Below are 17,519 nucleotides of genomic sequence, written 5' to 3' on the forward strand. Positions count from 1 at the left end.
TAGGAAATGTTTACAATATTTGGTTATTACTGATCGATCACCTGGCCAAATAATCTGTTCACTCTCTACATCTTGTCTGAATTAACTACAGGAAGCTTTGGGCCATTTTCAATTAGAGAAAAGGACCCTGGTTGGCAGGCCGTGATCTGGGCCACCTTTACTTTCTGGGTCCAGAGTATCAGCAGCCAGACCTCAGGGACACAAAGGTGGACGAGGCCAAACTGCTCCGTTTCCACCGCCTGACAAGCAAACCCCAGCAGCCAGGTTCTGCCTGCCAGCCTTAGTGACGCCATGTCCCTCCCTGATGCTTTCCTGCCAGTCCCCGATGCAGGGCAGCTGCATACTGACGCGGAGTGCCTGGACCCAGTGTGGCTCTCCTCAGTGACCAGGTCGTGGGGAGCAGGGCACCTGCCTGTGTGGGGCGCTGCGATCCCTCAATGCAGAAGGCTCCTCCTTCTCCACCTGGGGCTCAGCACCCGGGGACCCCAACCAAAATCAAGCACTCGGCTCTGTCCACAGTGGCTTGTGCAGGAACTGGCTCAAGTCATTGCATAAGCTCCTCTGGGAGTGACGAGGGCTTTTTTAATAAGGCACAAGGGACACTGATCACTGGGACTAGGTGGCTCACAGAAACCCTGCTGTTTGGCTCCAGGAGCCAGGAAGCGAGAAACAACTCAGCAGCAGGAGAGGTGGAAGAGGCGTCCTCCAACTCCCGCCCACCGCCCACCCCTCACTCTCACCTCTTTGGGTCTTGCTGGTCCTGCTTGTTTGCCCATCCTGTTCCGTCCTTGGGTACTATCACGATGTTGGGGTCGTTTCCTTTGTTTTCAGACTTCAGGCTTGGCAGGTTTGCAGGTGGTGGCATGCGCCGGGCCGTGGCAACTTTCCCAAGACTTTGTAAGCCATGTCGAGGAATAACTGCGGGGGGAGGGATGGAAAGAGATGTTGCACAGGAAGTCACGGAAGCAGAGATGCTGGGTTTACTCAGCTGCTCTTCTAAACTCTAAGTGATGATGACAATGGCAACCAAACGAAACACGAGGGACAGATCTGCCATGAACACACACAGAAGGAACTTCCCTGGTGGTCCAGTGACTGAAGACTCTGCAGTGCCAATGCAGGGGGCTGGGTTCAATCTCTGGTCAGGGAACTAGATCCCACACGCTACAATTAAGATCCCGCATGCTGCAACTAAAGATCCTGCGTGTGGCAACTAACGCCCAGTGCAGCTAAATACATACATAAAAATACTTTAAACAGAAACAAAAACACACAAAAGTGCCTGGTCGTAACTTGCAGTCACTTCACCAAGGACTTCAGAGACACAGGCTGCTGAAGCCACTGCAGAGGCTTCCGGTTACTTGTGGGCAGTAGGCTCAGGGAGTTTAAGTTTAGGACACAGTGAAGAGCCAGGCCCCAAAACGTCCATCCCACACAGTCACCAGCCCTCTGCAAGGGGAGACTGCTCTGGCCTCATGACAGCAGGACTGCGGGGACTCAGCCAAGCCTAAGCAGGGCCCCCGACATTCAAAAGATTCTCAGGGGGTGTGGACAGAATCAACAGGAAATTTTCCCACCAAGTTCCGGAACAGCAGAACCACAAAAGCTAAAAAGGGTAACTCTAGTGCAAATTAAATTCCATTCTACCCATCGGGCTCAAAATAGCCAGAGCTTCAATAAGACAAGACAGATGAGGAAAAAATCCTGCTACAGCAGTCAGGAATAGAAGTAGAGGGTAATGGCCTCCCCAATAACTATGGGGGTGACCCCATGGGCCCAGAAGACTGGCTTGTGTGGACCACATCTGTCTGACCAGACAGGGCACCCTAGGTTTTCCTGGTCCTAGACCCGAAAGTCTCACCTGAGGGAAAGCACAGGGTACTGGGCCCCCACCAGCTCTTACCTGAGGATCTGACTGAATCTACTGATTTTCCTTTATACTTGTCAAACAGGCTGAGAGTCGAATACTTGCTTTTCCCATCCTTGCCCTTGGTTATTTGCCCCAAACGATCGGACATTGCGATGAAATGTCATCTAGTAAGGAAATTTTTCTCGGCACCGCTCCCGATCTACCTTTGAAATGGGGGGAAAAAAAAAGTGTTAATCCACCAGAACCTCTGATCCAGTGAACTGAATCCTTAGGGATCATGGATCTCCTTGAAGATGTGAAGAAAGCTTCGGACTCTGTCCCTAGAAAGATGCCCTTCCCACGCACAGGCAGCCTTTCTCACATTTAAAGAGCATCTTGTAGACACCACCCCACCTCCAATGATAGGAACTCTCCCTGCCTGCAAATCAGCTGCACTCTCTCACTCACCAGCCACAATGAGAGGTAAACTTCACACATTAGGCCCTCTGAATCAAGGACAGCTCCTCAAGGTGGAAAAACAAAGGCTCATTCCCTTGTAGCACAACAATGTAACATCACAAATAACGCCTTCCTCATGGAAAGCAGTCCATTCCCAGGATGAGCAAAACCAAGCCAGAGGAAGTGTACAGCCAGGAAATCACCTGAAGCAGCTGGTATGGGCGCTTTTCAAACCAAAGAACCAGCACCCAGAGGGAAACACCTGTTCAGGCACCAAGAGCAGGGCTCTCTGAGGCATGGACAGGAGAGCAGGCCTCCTTGGGGAGAGGAGCCCATGTGGGCAGTACTGTCCACACCTGCCCTCCACTGGGAGAAAATCTTCAAAGGCCAGCCCAGGAAGCAGCGTCTCCCGAGTGCCACCTTCTACCTTTCCGCTGGCTCCTCCAGAAGCACCTTCCTTGTTCACTTTGGCATTCATCGATTTAAATACCCAGTGAGGCCACGTGCCGGGCACTGAGGACCACCGGCTCCAGTGCTTTCATTCTACACTCACCCTTGGCTTTAGGTTCTAAGTTTGATCGTGGGAGAACAAAAACTTGTACAAGTGACTGTTACTTCCCACTGGAATTAACATATGGGGAAAAAAGCTAAAGCATCAACTTAGGCCTAGTGATAAAATGTTTTCAATGACAAAACGGAAGTGAAAACATCCATGACTCACAACAGGCACCCGGCGTAGCTGCTGCAGTCGTTTCGCCCTATTCTGAAGCCAGCACGGCCGGAGGAGCACAGCCAGTGAGCTGGGCGCATCCGTCCCTCCACTCATGTCACATGAAACACGACACTCGAGCCCTGCCGTCACTGTCTTGGGTGCAGGAACAGAGAAGCACACGCTCTGCATCTGGAAACACTCCAGCACCTCGATGGATACCCAGGGCTGAGCGTCCTGAGTTGCATACAATGTGGAGGGGTCACCTACCCAGCAGTCGCCCTCCTTCACGGAAGTGCCCCTCTCCTCCCCACAGGGCTTCAGCCACCCAGGTACGGTGTGGCATGGCTTAGTTACTAAGTCATGTCTGACTCTTAGGACCCCATGAACTGTAGCCCGCCAGGCTGTTCGGTCCACGGGATTCTCCAGGCAAGAATACTGGAGTGGGTTGCCGTTTCCTCCTCCAGAGGATCTTCCCAACCCAGGGATGGAACCCGCATCCCCTGCATTAGCAGAGGGGTGGGTTCTTTACCAGTGAGCCACCAGGACAGAGCCACCCAAGATGGGTACTTAACTCCCTTCCTCACTCAGATCCCGGTTTAGGCAGCCACAGCCGGCCAGGGAGAGGCCCCCACGCAGCCTAGCGCTCAGGCCCCAGGAGGCCAACAGTGTGGCAGTGGCCAGGAAAGGAGAGCGGGCCCATGAAGAAACAAACGCAAGTGCTCACCAAGATGGCCCATCAGAGCGCTCCACGCCAGCTCCCTCTCCGGTGCCTGCCCACATGCCAGGGGCTACACACCCTCTATCTTTAAATCCCCGCCTCTAAAGCTGCACACAGGGAGTTTCTGCCACAGTCAGAACTGGTAATAACTAACCTCCCCAGACTGCTTCCCAACGCTGGGCTGCAAGGCCCTGTAGGAAAGAGACTGGATCTTGTCCCATGTCAAAATGACCAGTAATTAATAAGCTTTCAAATGGAAAACCACCTGAAATTCTCCATTAAGACTAGATAAGATCTAATTTTCAGATGTTTCTGTCAGATAGAACAATAGAAAAGTTCACTAGGGTAGGAACATGAACCCCTCCCAATACACTCACGTGCGCGCACACATCACACTATTAACAAGAGCCCTTGAAAACTGCCCCCAAGGTGACAGCCATAGGCAGCCCCAGCCTGCAGGGTTCAGTCCAAACCATGGGTTGGCAAAATACTAGTCAGGCCCCAGTCAATGGCTCATTTTGTAAGGCCCTCAAGGTAAAGATGATTTCCACCCCCCATTTTCACACTTGTTTTTAAAAAACAAAGAATATGCAACAGGACATGTGGTTGGCAAAATCTGCTGACTCTGGGTCTAAAAGGAAAAGCCCTGAACACGGGAAATAGATGGGCACCCCTGAGGAGGCCCTACAGCTCCAGCAGGGGTCCAAGCAGGGCGCCCCACCAAAGTGGGAGCCGCCCAGGCAGAGGGGTGCAGTCTCATATTCATCAGTAGGGCACTACTCCACTGAGGACTCTGAGCACTCTCCACACACTCCTGCGGCCTGCTGAGTAACGGAAGTGTGGATGCCCTAATTCCCAGAACCCATGAGTATGTTACCTTCCCAGCCAACAGGGACTTTGCAGGTATGATTAAATTGAGGATCCTGAAATGGACAGATCATCCTGGATTATCCGGGTGGGCTTAATGTAATCACAAGGGTCTTAGAGAGGGAGGCAGGAGGGTCAGAGTCTGAGTGGTTAACAGGAGCACAGGTTGGAGTAAGGCTCTTTAAAGGTGGAAGAGGACTAAGAGCAGAGGGGTGCAGGCCACCCGGAAAAGCTGCACAGGCCAGGAAAGCCCCCAGGAGAACGCAGCCCTGCCGCTGCTTTGACTTCAGCCCAGCGACATCACTGCAGACTTCCAGCATCCAGAACCAGGACAGAATGTGTCTGTTTTGTTTTCAGCCGCTAGAGTTTTATGGTCATCAGTCACAGCAACAACAGAAAACTAATATATTCATTCACTCAACACGTCTTTACCAGGCAGGCACTGCCATGTGTCCACGCCCTGAGCTGGGCCTGGGATACAACCTCCGCCCCACGTCCAGCCTACACGTCTGCAGTCACACAGCTGATTAATAAGAAGCATGTTCCAGAATGTCTCACTTTAGCACTGTCGTGGGAAACGCTAAGTCACAGCCACATCTCTGCTCCCCCTGAACCTACAAACACTTCTAAACAAAGCCAGCAGTGCCTTCCTCCCAGCCACACAACTTGCAGGACTACAGATGCAGCATCACCCACTTAAATCCAGATACACTATTCCTTACTGAATTAAAAACCAAACCAACAAAGACAAGTGAAATAAAAATTATTCATCAGACATTCTGGGCAGTCAAAAAAATTAAGACTTGAACTATCACATAATCCTGACAATCCCACTTCTGGGAATTTATGCAAAGAATACGAAAATACTAATTTGAAAAGATGTATGTACCCCAATGTTCATCACAGCATTATTTACAATAGCCAAAAGGATGAACGAATAAAGAAGTTGTGATACATATACACAATGAAATACAAGACAAAACTCTGCCATTTGTGACAACAAGGATGAACCTTTAGGGTATAATGCTAAATGAAATACATCAGATGTAGAAAGACAAATATTGTATGATTTCAACCCACAGGTGGAATACAAAAATCAAACCAACAAACAAAAAATAAATGAAACCAAAGCAAACACACACACAGATACAGAGAACAGTGGTGAGCAGAAAGGAAGGGACAAGAAGAGGAAAAAATGGCCGAGGATCATCTGTATGATGGATGGAAACTTCATTTCTTGTGGTCAGCATGCTCTGGGGCACAAGAAATAGAAACACCAAGTTGTACAGATAAAACATACAATGTTATAAACCAGTGTTACCGCAATAAAAAATAAATCTTAGGGAATAAGTATTCGTTAGTCCAAATTTCCACCAGTTCACTGATACAAACAGATCTCCCTGATTCTGCACTGCCTGGGCCCCGGGGGCAGAGGTCAGAGTGCACACAGGTCAGAGTGGACACAGAGCGCTCAGTGGGTTTCCTGGTGACACCACACCACTCAGAACTAACCAGTCCCCGGACAAGAAGCACTAGGGAACCAGAGCCTGACTGCACCCCCACTCTTGGCATCCTGGAAAAAAGTAAGGAAAATAAATGAACCAATGGGAGCTAAGGAGTGTTAATCCGTCAACAATTGTTGCTTGAATTACACCCTCTAAATAACTCAACCCCTCAGCAAATGCTAACTGAGCACGTACTACGTTTAGGGAATATGCTTTCTACTCCTTTTGACAAAAGCCCCTCAGTGAGGCCAAGACAGGAACACGCTGGGCTAACACCTGCTCTGAACCCATAGGCATACTTTTTAGAAGGCCCTTTTCCCACTTTTTAACCAAGTTATGTACTTGAGAACACTACCGGCCGCTCTAGACCTCAGTTTTCCCACACAGACTGAGGGACCACAGCCAGATTTCACAAATGCCAACAGGTTCTAAAATCAAACATACCCAATGTTAATAACCCACGGCCATGAAATTACGTGGTTTATTGTCAAAGCAGCGTCTCACCACACATCACGACTGGATTCTGCATTGCTACAGAAATCTGGGGTGCTAACAGGCAATGCGACTGAGTCACCATTGCTATGGAAACAGCCCCTGTGGGGGAGGGGGCCTGATACTTGTTCACCATAAGGCTCCACGTAGAGCGCACAGATGGACGTCCTTCAGGCCCAATTCTCCCTCCAGCAGGGCAGGCCAGTTACACACAGCCAGCCTGGCCAAACTGCGAGAGGCCGCAGGGGGCCCAGAGAGCAACAACTACTGGTATATACCTGGCCCCTTACAAAGCAAGGTTACAGACACCAGCCTCGGGGCACGCGAGGGTTCTTTGCATGAAGACTTCACTGAACAAATACCAAATACAAATAAACCCATTCTGGTTTCCCCAGCAGCACACAGGTATCCATCTCCTCCAAGAATCGGGGTCACGTCTAGGGCCCAGCTCTGCCCCACCTGCATCTCTGGCTGCTCTACCTACCCCTGGGTTTTCACAAACATCAGGCCCAGAATACTGCTGGTATGGCTTTACCCAGCTTATGAATATCTGCTGAGTTTCTGGTCTGTCAATACACATGCAAAGATTACTAGTCGAGGGCTCGACTAGCCTGTCACATGGCAGAGACAAACATGTGGGTGTGGCTCGTGAGGCTGGGAGGCCAGAGAACACGCTTCTGGTGGGTCAGGGGCATGTCTGTTCAGCCTGGCTCGTTGGGGACGAACCAGTGGAGACTCCAGGTTCTGTGGGCGGCACAGAGCAAGCCTGGAGCCCAGCCAGGGCTCTCGCTCTGCACGCGCTCCCTTTTGTAGGCAGCAGAATTCTTATCTGGGGTGTTGCTTTTTTTTTCCTAAACAAGATATAATTTGGGTCCTTGGTACTCCATCTACAGCAACTAGAGCCCCGTCCTGCCCTCCTGCTGGAAGCCCTCCCCACCATCCATGCCCGCCCTCCCCAGGCCCTGCCTGGGTCCCTGGGCATTCTCACCAAGAAAGAAAGAAGCAAAAAGCACCCCAAATCCGTGTGAAGACAACTTTAGGGGAATGAAGAAAAGGACATCTTAAATCCGGATCTGCCTAATCTGGCAACTTTCCTTTCCTAAAAGTGCTGAGAGGCCAGGCTCTACAAGAACAAAGGAGCCAGAAAGATTCGCCCACAAAGGCAACTTAATCCAGGCCCCGCCCCTCCAGACAGTAGTCCCAGCCGTCAGGTCACCAGAAGACGCCTGCTCTCGTCCACTAGAGGGAGGACCTCCCAGCTTCCAGCTTATAAAAAGCCATTTCCGAGTAATAGGATTCATTTCACTTCCACTTGGATACCAGCCAGCAGCAGATGCCCGCCCAGCCAGGGACTCCCCAGGGTAGCACTCAGGGAGAGCGGGGCACCCGCTGACACTCGCTGCCCTCCATGCTCAGAAGACACTATGGGTCATCAGTCCGCTTTACAGAGGACACTACATTATGGTCAGGACAGAGCAGTAAACCGTCCAGGGTCACAGGCCACTGAGTGCTGGGGCAGGCCTGGAGCCCAGGCGGGGACACCTGACTGCAGACTCTCTGCCCAGGGACCCTGACTCTAGGCTGCTGGGGCTCGGCCTGGGGGACAGCGAGTGCCCTGGCTCAGACATGTGGCAACCCTGGCTCAAAGGGTGCCTCCTGGGCGACTGTACAGATGACGGGACTGGACAAAGTGCTTAAAAACAAAACATTTTCTACACGCCAATGCTGCTGACCAACAACAGCCAGGTTTACATCGGGGCAAATCCAGGCTTTTCACAGGTGTCCCTGAGTCTGGCAACATTTGGGCAAATCATCTGCTTTCCTGAGGAGTCCTCAATCCTGAGGACACCTGGAGCCAGCACCACGTGGCTCTCTCCTCCAGTCACCGACACTGAAGGGCCCACTGCGCGCTCAGAGAGGGGGGGTCCCCGGGGAAGACCCACAAGCCACAAAAACAGTGCATTCAGCCTAGGTGCCACAGTCACCAGGCACAAGCAGAAGCCCCCAACCTGGGATGAGGTGAAAGCAAAGAAAGATCCCACTGCCACAAAGAACACACCAAAAAGCATGAACCGCTCAGGAATGGAAGCGGAGAGCGAGGCTGGGTAAACAGGTCAGGAAATAAGCAGGTCTGGAAAGGACATGGTCGCCAGACAGTATGCTTGTCCAGTCTCAGTCAGAACATAAAGAACCATTACCACACAATCCAGGATGAGATGAATAAATAATCCCATTCTTCTCCAACATGTCAGCATCTGTGGAAAAAGAACGTTAACACAGGGTAGGTGCCAACCATCAAGTTCTCAGATGTGTGCTGCCCACTCTGTGGCTGCCGAGGGGCTACTCAGCGCTGGGCATGTGGAGGTGCCTCCTGTGGAGGGCTGGACTAGGCACCTCCGGCACACAGTACCCTGCCCTGCACTGCTGCGACCAGAACACAGGAAGCAGCAGAGCTGGGTTCCAGAGAAGCTCCATTCACAGAAACAGGAAGGGGGCCGGCACTGGGGGCTGCGGCCACCGGACCCCTAGTCTAAAGGGAGAAGTAGATATGGAAATGGGCTCAACAAAGAGGGGTTCACATATGCCCCAGGATGTGGTGGAGGGTGGAGGGTGGGGAACCCCACCTGGGTTTGCAGGGGAGCCTCTGCTGTCTCGCCCAGCGATAGCACCACCAACTCCACACCTCCGGCTTTCCGTGGCTCCCTTCAGGGCCCCAGTCAGAAAATCAGGTTGGCTGGCCAGAAGCAGGGGACCCCCCGCCACATCTCTCCAGGCCCCAACAGGCAGGAGCTGGCCCACCTGCAAAGCTGGAGCTTGGGACCAATCCTTCCACCTGCAGGAGCCCCAGGCAGGTGAGGTTTCTGCAGGACAGGCGTGAGGCATGACTGCAGAACACAGCACGAACCTCCACAGGAAGGAGAACAAGCAGAAGGAAAGTAAAGGCCTGAGGGACAACAAAGGGGTGGGAACAATGCAGGAGAGAAACGCGAGCAGGGCCACACCCCCAGGAGACAGCACACTCAGGAAGCTATAGCAGTTAAACATAAAGGCAGTAAGGGCGAAGGCCACGCCGCAGGGGCTAGAGCCCTTCCCCACCCCCACGTCTCCGGCACAGGGGGTCTGCAAGCCCTGCCCCCCCGCTGCCCTGAACCCCATCCAGCCCTAAACACCCCCACCAGAACCAAACCAGGTCACGGGCACCTGCTCAGACACCTTCAACCTCATCCCGATGCTTGCTGGAGGGTCAAATCCAGGACCAACAGGCGACCCCACACCCCTGCCACTCTTGTCCCCACCCCACCCCCGCCGCTCTCCTCTCTCCAAACTCAGGTCAGCATGTCACCTCCACACTGGCCGGTTTCCCTGTGGATTTACTGAGATGAACACCCTGCTATGCACCTCAAAGGCTGGCATCAGGAATAAATGAATGAAGAACACAACACACGCGATCCAGGGCTCTCCCACAGGTCGGGCCCCAGGCTCAGCACCACCATTGGCCCTGCAACACTACTCAATCTTCCCTCTCCTCTGCGGCCAGTGACGCCTCCAGCTTCCTGCCTACCTCCAGGCTCCAGGGACCTCTCTGTGGTCTCACAGCCTATGGACCCTGACGGCAGAGAGCAGACCTTCAAACCAAGACCGAAAATTCTCCGGGGTTCAAGATCTGCCTGTGAATGCCTTTAATTAATTCTTAGGAGACAGAGATGTGCTTTAATGCTCAGAAACCCTCGAGATCAACACTTCACTGCAACCACCTTTTGAACAGCACTGAACTGCCCCGGTTTCAAGGCATCCCACGTGAGGGCAGTAAGCAGGGGTATCCAAGGCAACCACACGCCGGGGTGAGGACAGACCTGCGGTGGACAGCCCTGGTCCTGCTCATTCATTTACCCCCAACATGTCTTAGTAACAAGGAATATATGCTTGATACAGAAAAACCGTGAAGCTTAAAAAACAAAATGAAAAATGATCACCCGTCACCCAGCTCCCAGTCACACTGCTGGACCTCTTCACCAGCACAAGTCACTGGGACGCAGGGGCCACTGGGCTGCGATGCTAATTATCTGCCTCCTGCTACTCTTCCATTGTGGTTTTGTTTCCTACTTCAAGAGTTCAGCAACGGAAGTCAAAAACTATCTGAATTTTAAACAGATCATTGTTTAAAAAAATTATGAAAGCGATTTTAAGGAGAGCTTAGAGAATATTGCAGACAAGCTGAGCACAAGCACTGGAGGCCGCTGGCCCAGCTGGCCGCGCCTGTCACTCTCCCCGCCCGGCCCGGCGCAGCCACCAGCGACTCTGTTTACACCCAAAGCCCTTCCTGTAGGAATGACGTCACCCGCAGCAGCTGGAGTCTGGGCACTGGAAGCAAGCAAGAGGACTAACTGGCAGGAAGTGCTTTTCTTTAGCTCAGGAGACAGCACGCCTTCCAACCTCCCCAAACCCCAGGACCTCACAGATCCACTGCTGAAAACAGAGGATGGTACAGAGAGAGAGAGAGATTAGCTCTATCACCAGGGAGCAGCCAGTGCTGCCGCACAGACTCTGGGGGCAAGCCCTCCCCATGAGGACCAATTCCCTCCAGCAGGCAGCAGCTCTCTCCACACAGATCGCCAAGATGGAAGGAGCCTGTGAGCCCAAACCCGCTGTGGGGACAGAAGATCTACTTGGAAGGCTGTTGCAGAGACTAGAGATAGTGGTCCCAAGGTGCGACGGCGACCTCCATGGCAGAGCAGGAATCCACCAACAGGCCTGGTCACTCCCTTACCCCCAGCCCCCCTGCATCTTCAGGCTCCCTCCCTTCTCAAGAGAACAGAGAGCTCTGTAAGGACATGGTGCCAAATGACCAGACATCCTAACCCATCCTTTCTTCAGGGCCTTGCAAACCTCTGCTGCCACAACTGCAAAAGGCAGCTCTAGATGTCCTGATGTTATGAGACAACCACCACTGATCACGTGGAAAAAAGCAGCTGAGTGGTGTCATCAACAAACACACACACACAATTACACATACGTACGTAAACGTGACTGTATACCTATCTACATGTGCACACACATCCCAGATATGACCCTTCATTCAATTTCATTTGATTCACAGAAACTCTTTAAAAAGCAGGGGTGTTCTGGTTAAACATGGCATAAGGACCACAGGCATTTATGGCTCATCTTTCCAAAACCTTCTAAAAAACAACAACAACAAAGAGAACCCAAAAGACAGGGACAACTTTAGCAAATAACAGACATGAGTAGTAACAAACTTAGGAGATTAAAGGAGCCTAGAAACAGGACTCCAGAGAGCTCAGGAAGTCCTAGGAGCACTGGGTGCCCTGTTAGACTGCAGGGCAGGGGTGGGAGCGGGGAGAGGATATTAGAGCTGGGAGCACTTGCAGAAAGACTGTATGTACAACAGCCAGCCTCCCACGTCAGCTCCCTCTTCCCCACCCCTCTGGATAAATTAAGAGAAGTCTGGACTTGAGAACACCAGGTCAAAGAGGGTGGTGGGAGTGAAGAAAGGAGCTAAAAACAGAAGCTAAGTGAAAACCTGAGGCGCAGACCCTGAGGGCCTGAGACTCCCTCTGCTGTTGGCCTCACAGGAGAGAGGGAGACAAACAAGACTGCCTCCCTCGAGGTCTCCACACTCCTGGCAAAGAAGGGGTCTTCTCAAAAAATGCAGGCTCTTGGGGACTCAAGAATAAAAGGATGGCTTCTCACTTACCCACCCCACCCCCAAGAGCTCCTTCTGACCCACCCACCAGGTTTTCCAATCAGCTGTGTTCATCTGAGAGCTTGACAGAAAGACAGAAACCAAATAAACAGACAAACAAAAGAACCTGGAGGAAACAGACGAGGCCCCAGGAAACAAAGACTTTATTTTTTTAATTAATGTCCTGAGGAAATTAAGAGAAGATGCAGCATGCAAGCATCAGGATTTTTTTCTCTTAAGGGGCAATCAGAAAACAGGAAAAAGCCCAAGGAAGAATTAAAGACAAGACAGCCAAACCCCCATAATGTCAGGTTAATCATGCGAAAAGTACCAGACAAATCACAAGTAGGAGCATTCTACAAAATCTCTCTTCAAAACTCTCAAGGTCACTGGAGACAAGGAAGATCTGGTAATTGTCACAACCTAGAAGAACCTAAATGTGACAACTAAACATTGTATCCTAGAACAGAAAAAGGCCATTAGGCAAAAATTAAGGAAATGTGAATAATACAGACTTCAATGTATAAATACTGGTTAAGTAGCCAGGAGGAATGGACCATAATAATGGAAGATCTTTTTAAGAGAAACTGGGAGCAGAATATACAGAACCTCCAACTTTTCTATAAATCCAAACTATATTCTTACAAATTTTTAACTTTCACATCAGTAGAAGAAATGCAAGACAAAGGATCTCCCAGAAAAATTAACAAGGGGGATAAGTGAATACTAGTCTCTACTCCTACCCCAAATTAGATTAATCCAAGGGTCCAGATTTAACTAAGATTTCCAGAAACACAAGAGGAGGGAAATTATCAAATAAAAATTACACGAGAAATTCCCAGAGCTGAAGTACACAAGATTGCAAGGACCTGCCAAGTGCTCAGAGAAATGAGTGTAAAAAGAACACAGGACAACGGGAAACTTCAGGACATCAGGGATAAAGACAAGAACCCCAAAGCTGCCAAAAGCCAACCACGACCCACAAAAAAGGTCCCAGGGAGGAACAAAGGGAATGGCAGTGAGTCCTCATGAGCCAGTGACTTGACTCTCATGAGCATCATTAACCCTCGTATCCAGCTGACCGAGCCAAGTGTGGAGATGGAAGGACGTTTTCAACTCACACAAGGCCACAAAACATTTACGTTCTTAGAAAGGTGCAAGGAAAGATGCTCCAGTGAGTAAGAGGCAAATAAATGCAGTAGCCATTCCTGCCTGGAAGCCAGTTCTCCCTTCTTCCTTTCTAGAGGAAGTGACCTAGTCCTCCCCCAGGCAGACAAGAGGCCTGAGAGGCTGGCCCATACCCGGCTGGGCGAGGGGCACACCTGGTTTAAGGGAAAAACTCAGCCTCCTTACCAGTGACCCACCTGGTTCCTTAGGGACAGCCCACACAGGATCAACACCCAGAACCTGCCCACCTCTGGAGTTCTACTTACTTGAGCCAATAAATTCCTTATTGTTTAAGACAGCTTAAGACAGTTGCTGTTACTCGATGCTCACGTTCCCCAACTGATGATACACACAGGATGCAAGAAACAAGGGATCCAGCACAGAGAGACAAGACCCAGAGGGACCACCACCCAAGGCCCAAGATGGCAGCTGCACTACAGCAAGAGCGGACCAGCCCTGACGAAAGCAGGGCAGGGGTCCCCAGGGCAGACGGAACTGGCAGATCTTCTAAGGCGTCTGGGCAATTACAAAACAGTATGTGTTGCATGTTATTGGAGCATCTGTAATCTTTGCTCAAGAATATAGGAAGTTTAAAGTACACTTCAATTTATAAATCTTTCCTATTTTGGTAGTGCTTTCTGTATCCTATTTAAAGAATTTTGTCTTCTCCAAGATCATAAAGCTAATTCTGTTTTATTCTAGAAGCTGTTTTCTCTTTCATGTTTAGCTCTGTAATCTACCTAAAACTGATCCTGGATATGATTTTGGGTAGAAAAATTCTCCCCCCACCCCTATACAGAGAATCCAACTTTCCCAGTACTTTTTATTTAATATTATGTTTTTTTAAAACTTTTGGCCACACCATGGCATGTGGAACCTTAGCTCCCTAACCAGATATTGAACCCATGCCTGCTGTGTTAGAAGGCTGAGCCTTAACCCCCGGACCACGGAGGAAGTCCCCTCCCAGTACTTTTGAGAAGGCCACCTTTCCCATTTGTCATGTGGCACCTTTGTCACAAATTAAGTGACTATTCATGCGCAGTCTGTTTCAAGATCAGTTCTATTCTATCCATTTATTTGTCTGTCCTTCTGCCGACACTGCGATGCCTTACTTACTGTAGTTCTTACCAAGTCCTCACATCTAGCACTGTGTCCTTCAGTACATCAGCTGTGTTCTTCAAGGATGCTTTGATTATCCTTGGCCTTTGATTTTCATATCAATTTCAGAAATCAGTCTGGAATTGGAATGACACGGAATCCGGAGACCAGTGTGGGGAGGGCCGAGACAACCTGACAACGAGCGCTACAGTGTGGAGGACACTGCTCCTGCCCCACAGCGGGCATGCCAACCGCTAGCATCTCTGAAAACAGGCAGCCGTCCACTCAAGCCGAGCAAGCGTCTCCCCTGTGACCTGGCAGTTCCACTCTTAGGTATGAACCCAAGAGAACACATACTCACACGCATGAAAGATGTGTCAGAGTGTTAATGGCAGCCAGCACTATTCAGAATAGCTCAAAATGGAAACAAGCTAAAAAATCTATCACTACTAGAACCAACAAATACTATATTCACAGGAAAGTGAAAGTGAAGTCGCTCAGTCATGTCCGACTCTTTGCGACCTCATGGACTGCAGCCCACCAGGCTCCCCTGTGGGATTTTCCAAGCCAGAGTACTGGAGTGGGTTGCCATTTCCTTCTCCAAGGGATCTTCCCGAGCCAGGGATCGAACCCAGGTCTCCCGCATTACAGGCAGACACTTTACTGTCTGAGCCACCAGGGAAGCCACTATATTCACATAACAGAATACTATTTAACAATGAGAAGGAGCAGACAGGTGGTAACTAGGCTTACCGTGGTGATCTTTTGAAACGTGGAAAAATACTGAATCACTATGCTGTGTACCAAGAACCAATATAGTGCTGTGGGCCAATTAAACAAAGTGCCAGTAATTAGGTAACTACGTAACTATAACTCACTCACAGAAAAAGAGAGCAGATATGTGCCTACCAGAGGGGAGTGGAGAGGGAAAGGATGAAGGTGGTCAAAAGGTACAAATTTCCGGTCACAAGATAAGTACGTACCAGGGATGCAATACACAACACATAAACATAACTGACACTACTGTATGTTACAGCGGAGAAGGCGGTGGCGCCCACTCCAGTGCTCCTGCCTGGAAAATCCCACGGACGGAGGAGCCCGGTGGGCTGCAGTCCATGGGGTCGCTCAGAGTCGGACAGGACTGAGTGACTTCACTTTCACTTTTCACCTTCATGCATGGAGAAGGAAATGGCAACCCACTACAGTGTTCTTGCCTGGAGAATCCCAGGGACGGGGGAGCCTGGTGGGCTGCCGTCTATGGGGTCGCAAAGAGTCGGACAAGACTGAAGCGACTTAGCTGCAGCAGCAGTACATTATATATGAAAATCTGTTAGTAAATCCTAGGAGTTCTCATCAGGAGGAAAAAAAGTTTTTTCTATTTCTTTAATTTTGTTATCTGTATGAGATGACATTCGCTAAACTTACTGTGGGTAATCATTTCACAGTGTATGAAAGTCACGTCACTATCCTGTACACCTTGTCAATTATATCTCAATAAAACTGGATAAAAGATAAATGAGAAGGAATAAACTCACACACAACTACACGGGTGAAACTCACAAATACATGTAATAACACTAATGAAAGAAGCCAGACACATAAGCAGAATGAAAAGAGTCAATTTTACGTGGGGGGGGAAGTACACTCCACAATGAAAATACAACTGTCATGAACCTATATTTATAGAATAATTTAAAAACGAAAAGAATCACTATAAGTAGAGAACATTGGAAAACACAGAAATCGCGAAACCTTGGTCTTAGGTAAGATTTGATCTAAAGCCCACTCAAACAGAAACTAATGAGTCATGTGAAAGGTACATCAGCAAACATGTTCAAAAAGTTATTCTATACGTGTGACTTCAAGGAAAGCCCCAAATCCTGAAAAAGCAAAAATCTCCGACCACAGTGCAATAAAACAAGATGTAATGAGAGCAGAAGTAAAAATAACGCTATCAGTTGGAAAACCTAAAACTCCCTCTTAAAAAACTTTTGACTCAAAGGGGAATTCAAAATCACAGTTGCAGAATACCTAGAAAATAGCACAGATGGAGAAAAGAACACCACACCTGAAACAAAGACAAATTTGTACTCAGAGGAAACTTAATCATCTAAAAACTTAAAATTCCTAACAGAGAAGAATGAAATTAAGCATCTGACAAGAAGTCAGAAAAAAAGACACGAATGTGAAGGCAAGCAGGAACAATTAACAAAGAAAACAGCCAAAAGTAACTTAATGAGCACATTTGAATAAAGCTGGAATTTAAAACAGGAGTTCTTTGGAACAAAATAGCCACTTAGAGAAAAGTACTTGTACCCTCAATTACAGACAAGACATCAAAGCTCAGGGAGGCTAAATGACTGGCCCAAGGTCACTAGCTTCAGGTTGCTATGCTATGCTAAGTCTCTTCAGTCGTGTCCGACTCTGTGCGACCTCATAGACGGCAGCCGACCAGGCTCCCCCATCGAGAGTACTGGAGTGGGGTGCCATTAAGGCACAGCAAAACCTGAACTTGAACCCAGTCAAGTCTAACATCCAGGCACTCCTCCAGGAGTGCTGGGCACTGGAGAAACACCTGCTACTGTGATTACAAGGTCCATGCTGGCCACCAAGGGGCCCTGAGGCCCAAAATAAAATGCCCACAGTTCTCCCAGGCTCTGTCCGTACCCCTGGGGCCCCGGTGACTGTGCAGGGAGAGTCTGGCCCAGGGTGGAGTGGGGTCTGAGCAGGGAAGCATCAGGTAAAGAACCCCACTCTTAATTTAGGGTCCAACGGGCACATGGTGTGCGCCGGCCACAGGCTCCTCACCCACTGGGGTCTGCCTCGTGTGTCCCCAAGCACAGCACTTGCTCAATGGGACCGGTGACCATCGTCATCATTGCTAATCTACTTAAAACTCTTAAAACTCCTTCTTTCACGGGCAGTGGGGTCAGTCCCTGTTCACCTAG

At 49.8% G+C, this 17,519-nt stretch overlaps 1 protein-coding gene across 1 annotated transcript in view; it reads right to left on the minus strand.

The window, feature by feature from the left end:
• Positions 1-15,093, minus strand: part of PRRC2B (proline-rich coiled-coil 2B) — a 71,275-nt gene extending 56,182 nt beyond the window's left edge. The window contains exons 1-3 of the mRNA XM_010856789.1: positions 8,801-15,093; positions 1,904-2,073; positions 741-918 (exon numbers count right to left, since the gene is read on the minus strand). Coding sequence (XP_010855091.1) covers positions 741-918; positions 1,904-2,018 — 293 coding nt within the window. The 5' untranslated portion in view covers positions 2,019-2,073; positions 8,801-15,093. The remainder of the gene's footprint in view (positions 1-740; positions 919-1,903; positions 2,074-8,800) is intronic.
• Between the last annotated feature and the right edge of the window lie 2,426 nt (positions 15,094-17,519).

Source organism: Bison bison, unplaced genomic scaffold (genome assembly GCF_000754665.1).
Source record: "Bison bison bison isolate TAMUID 2011002044 unplaced genomic scaffold, Bison_UMD1.0 scf7180017864375, whole genome shotgun sequence".
NCBI lineage: Eukaryota > Metazoa > Chordata > Mammalia > Artiodactyla > Bovidae > Bison > Bison bison.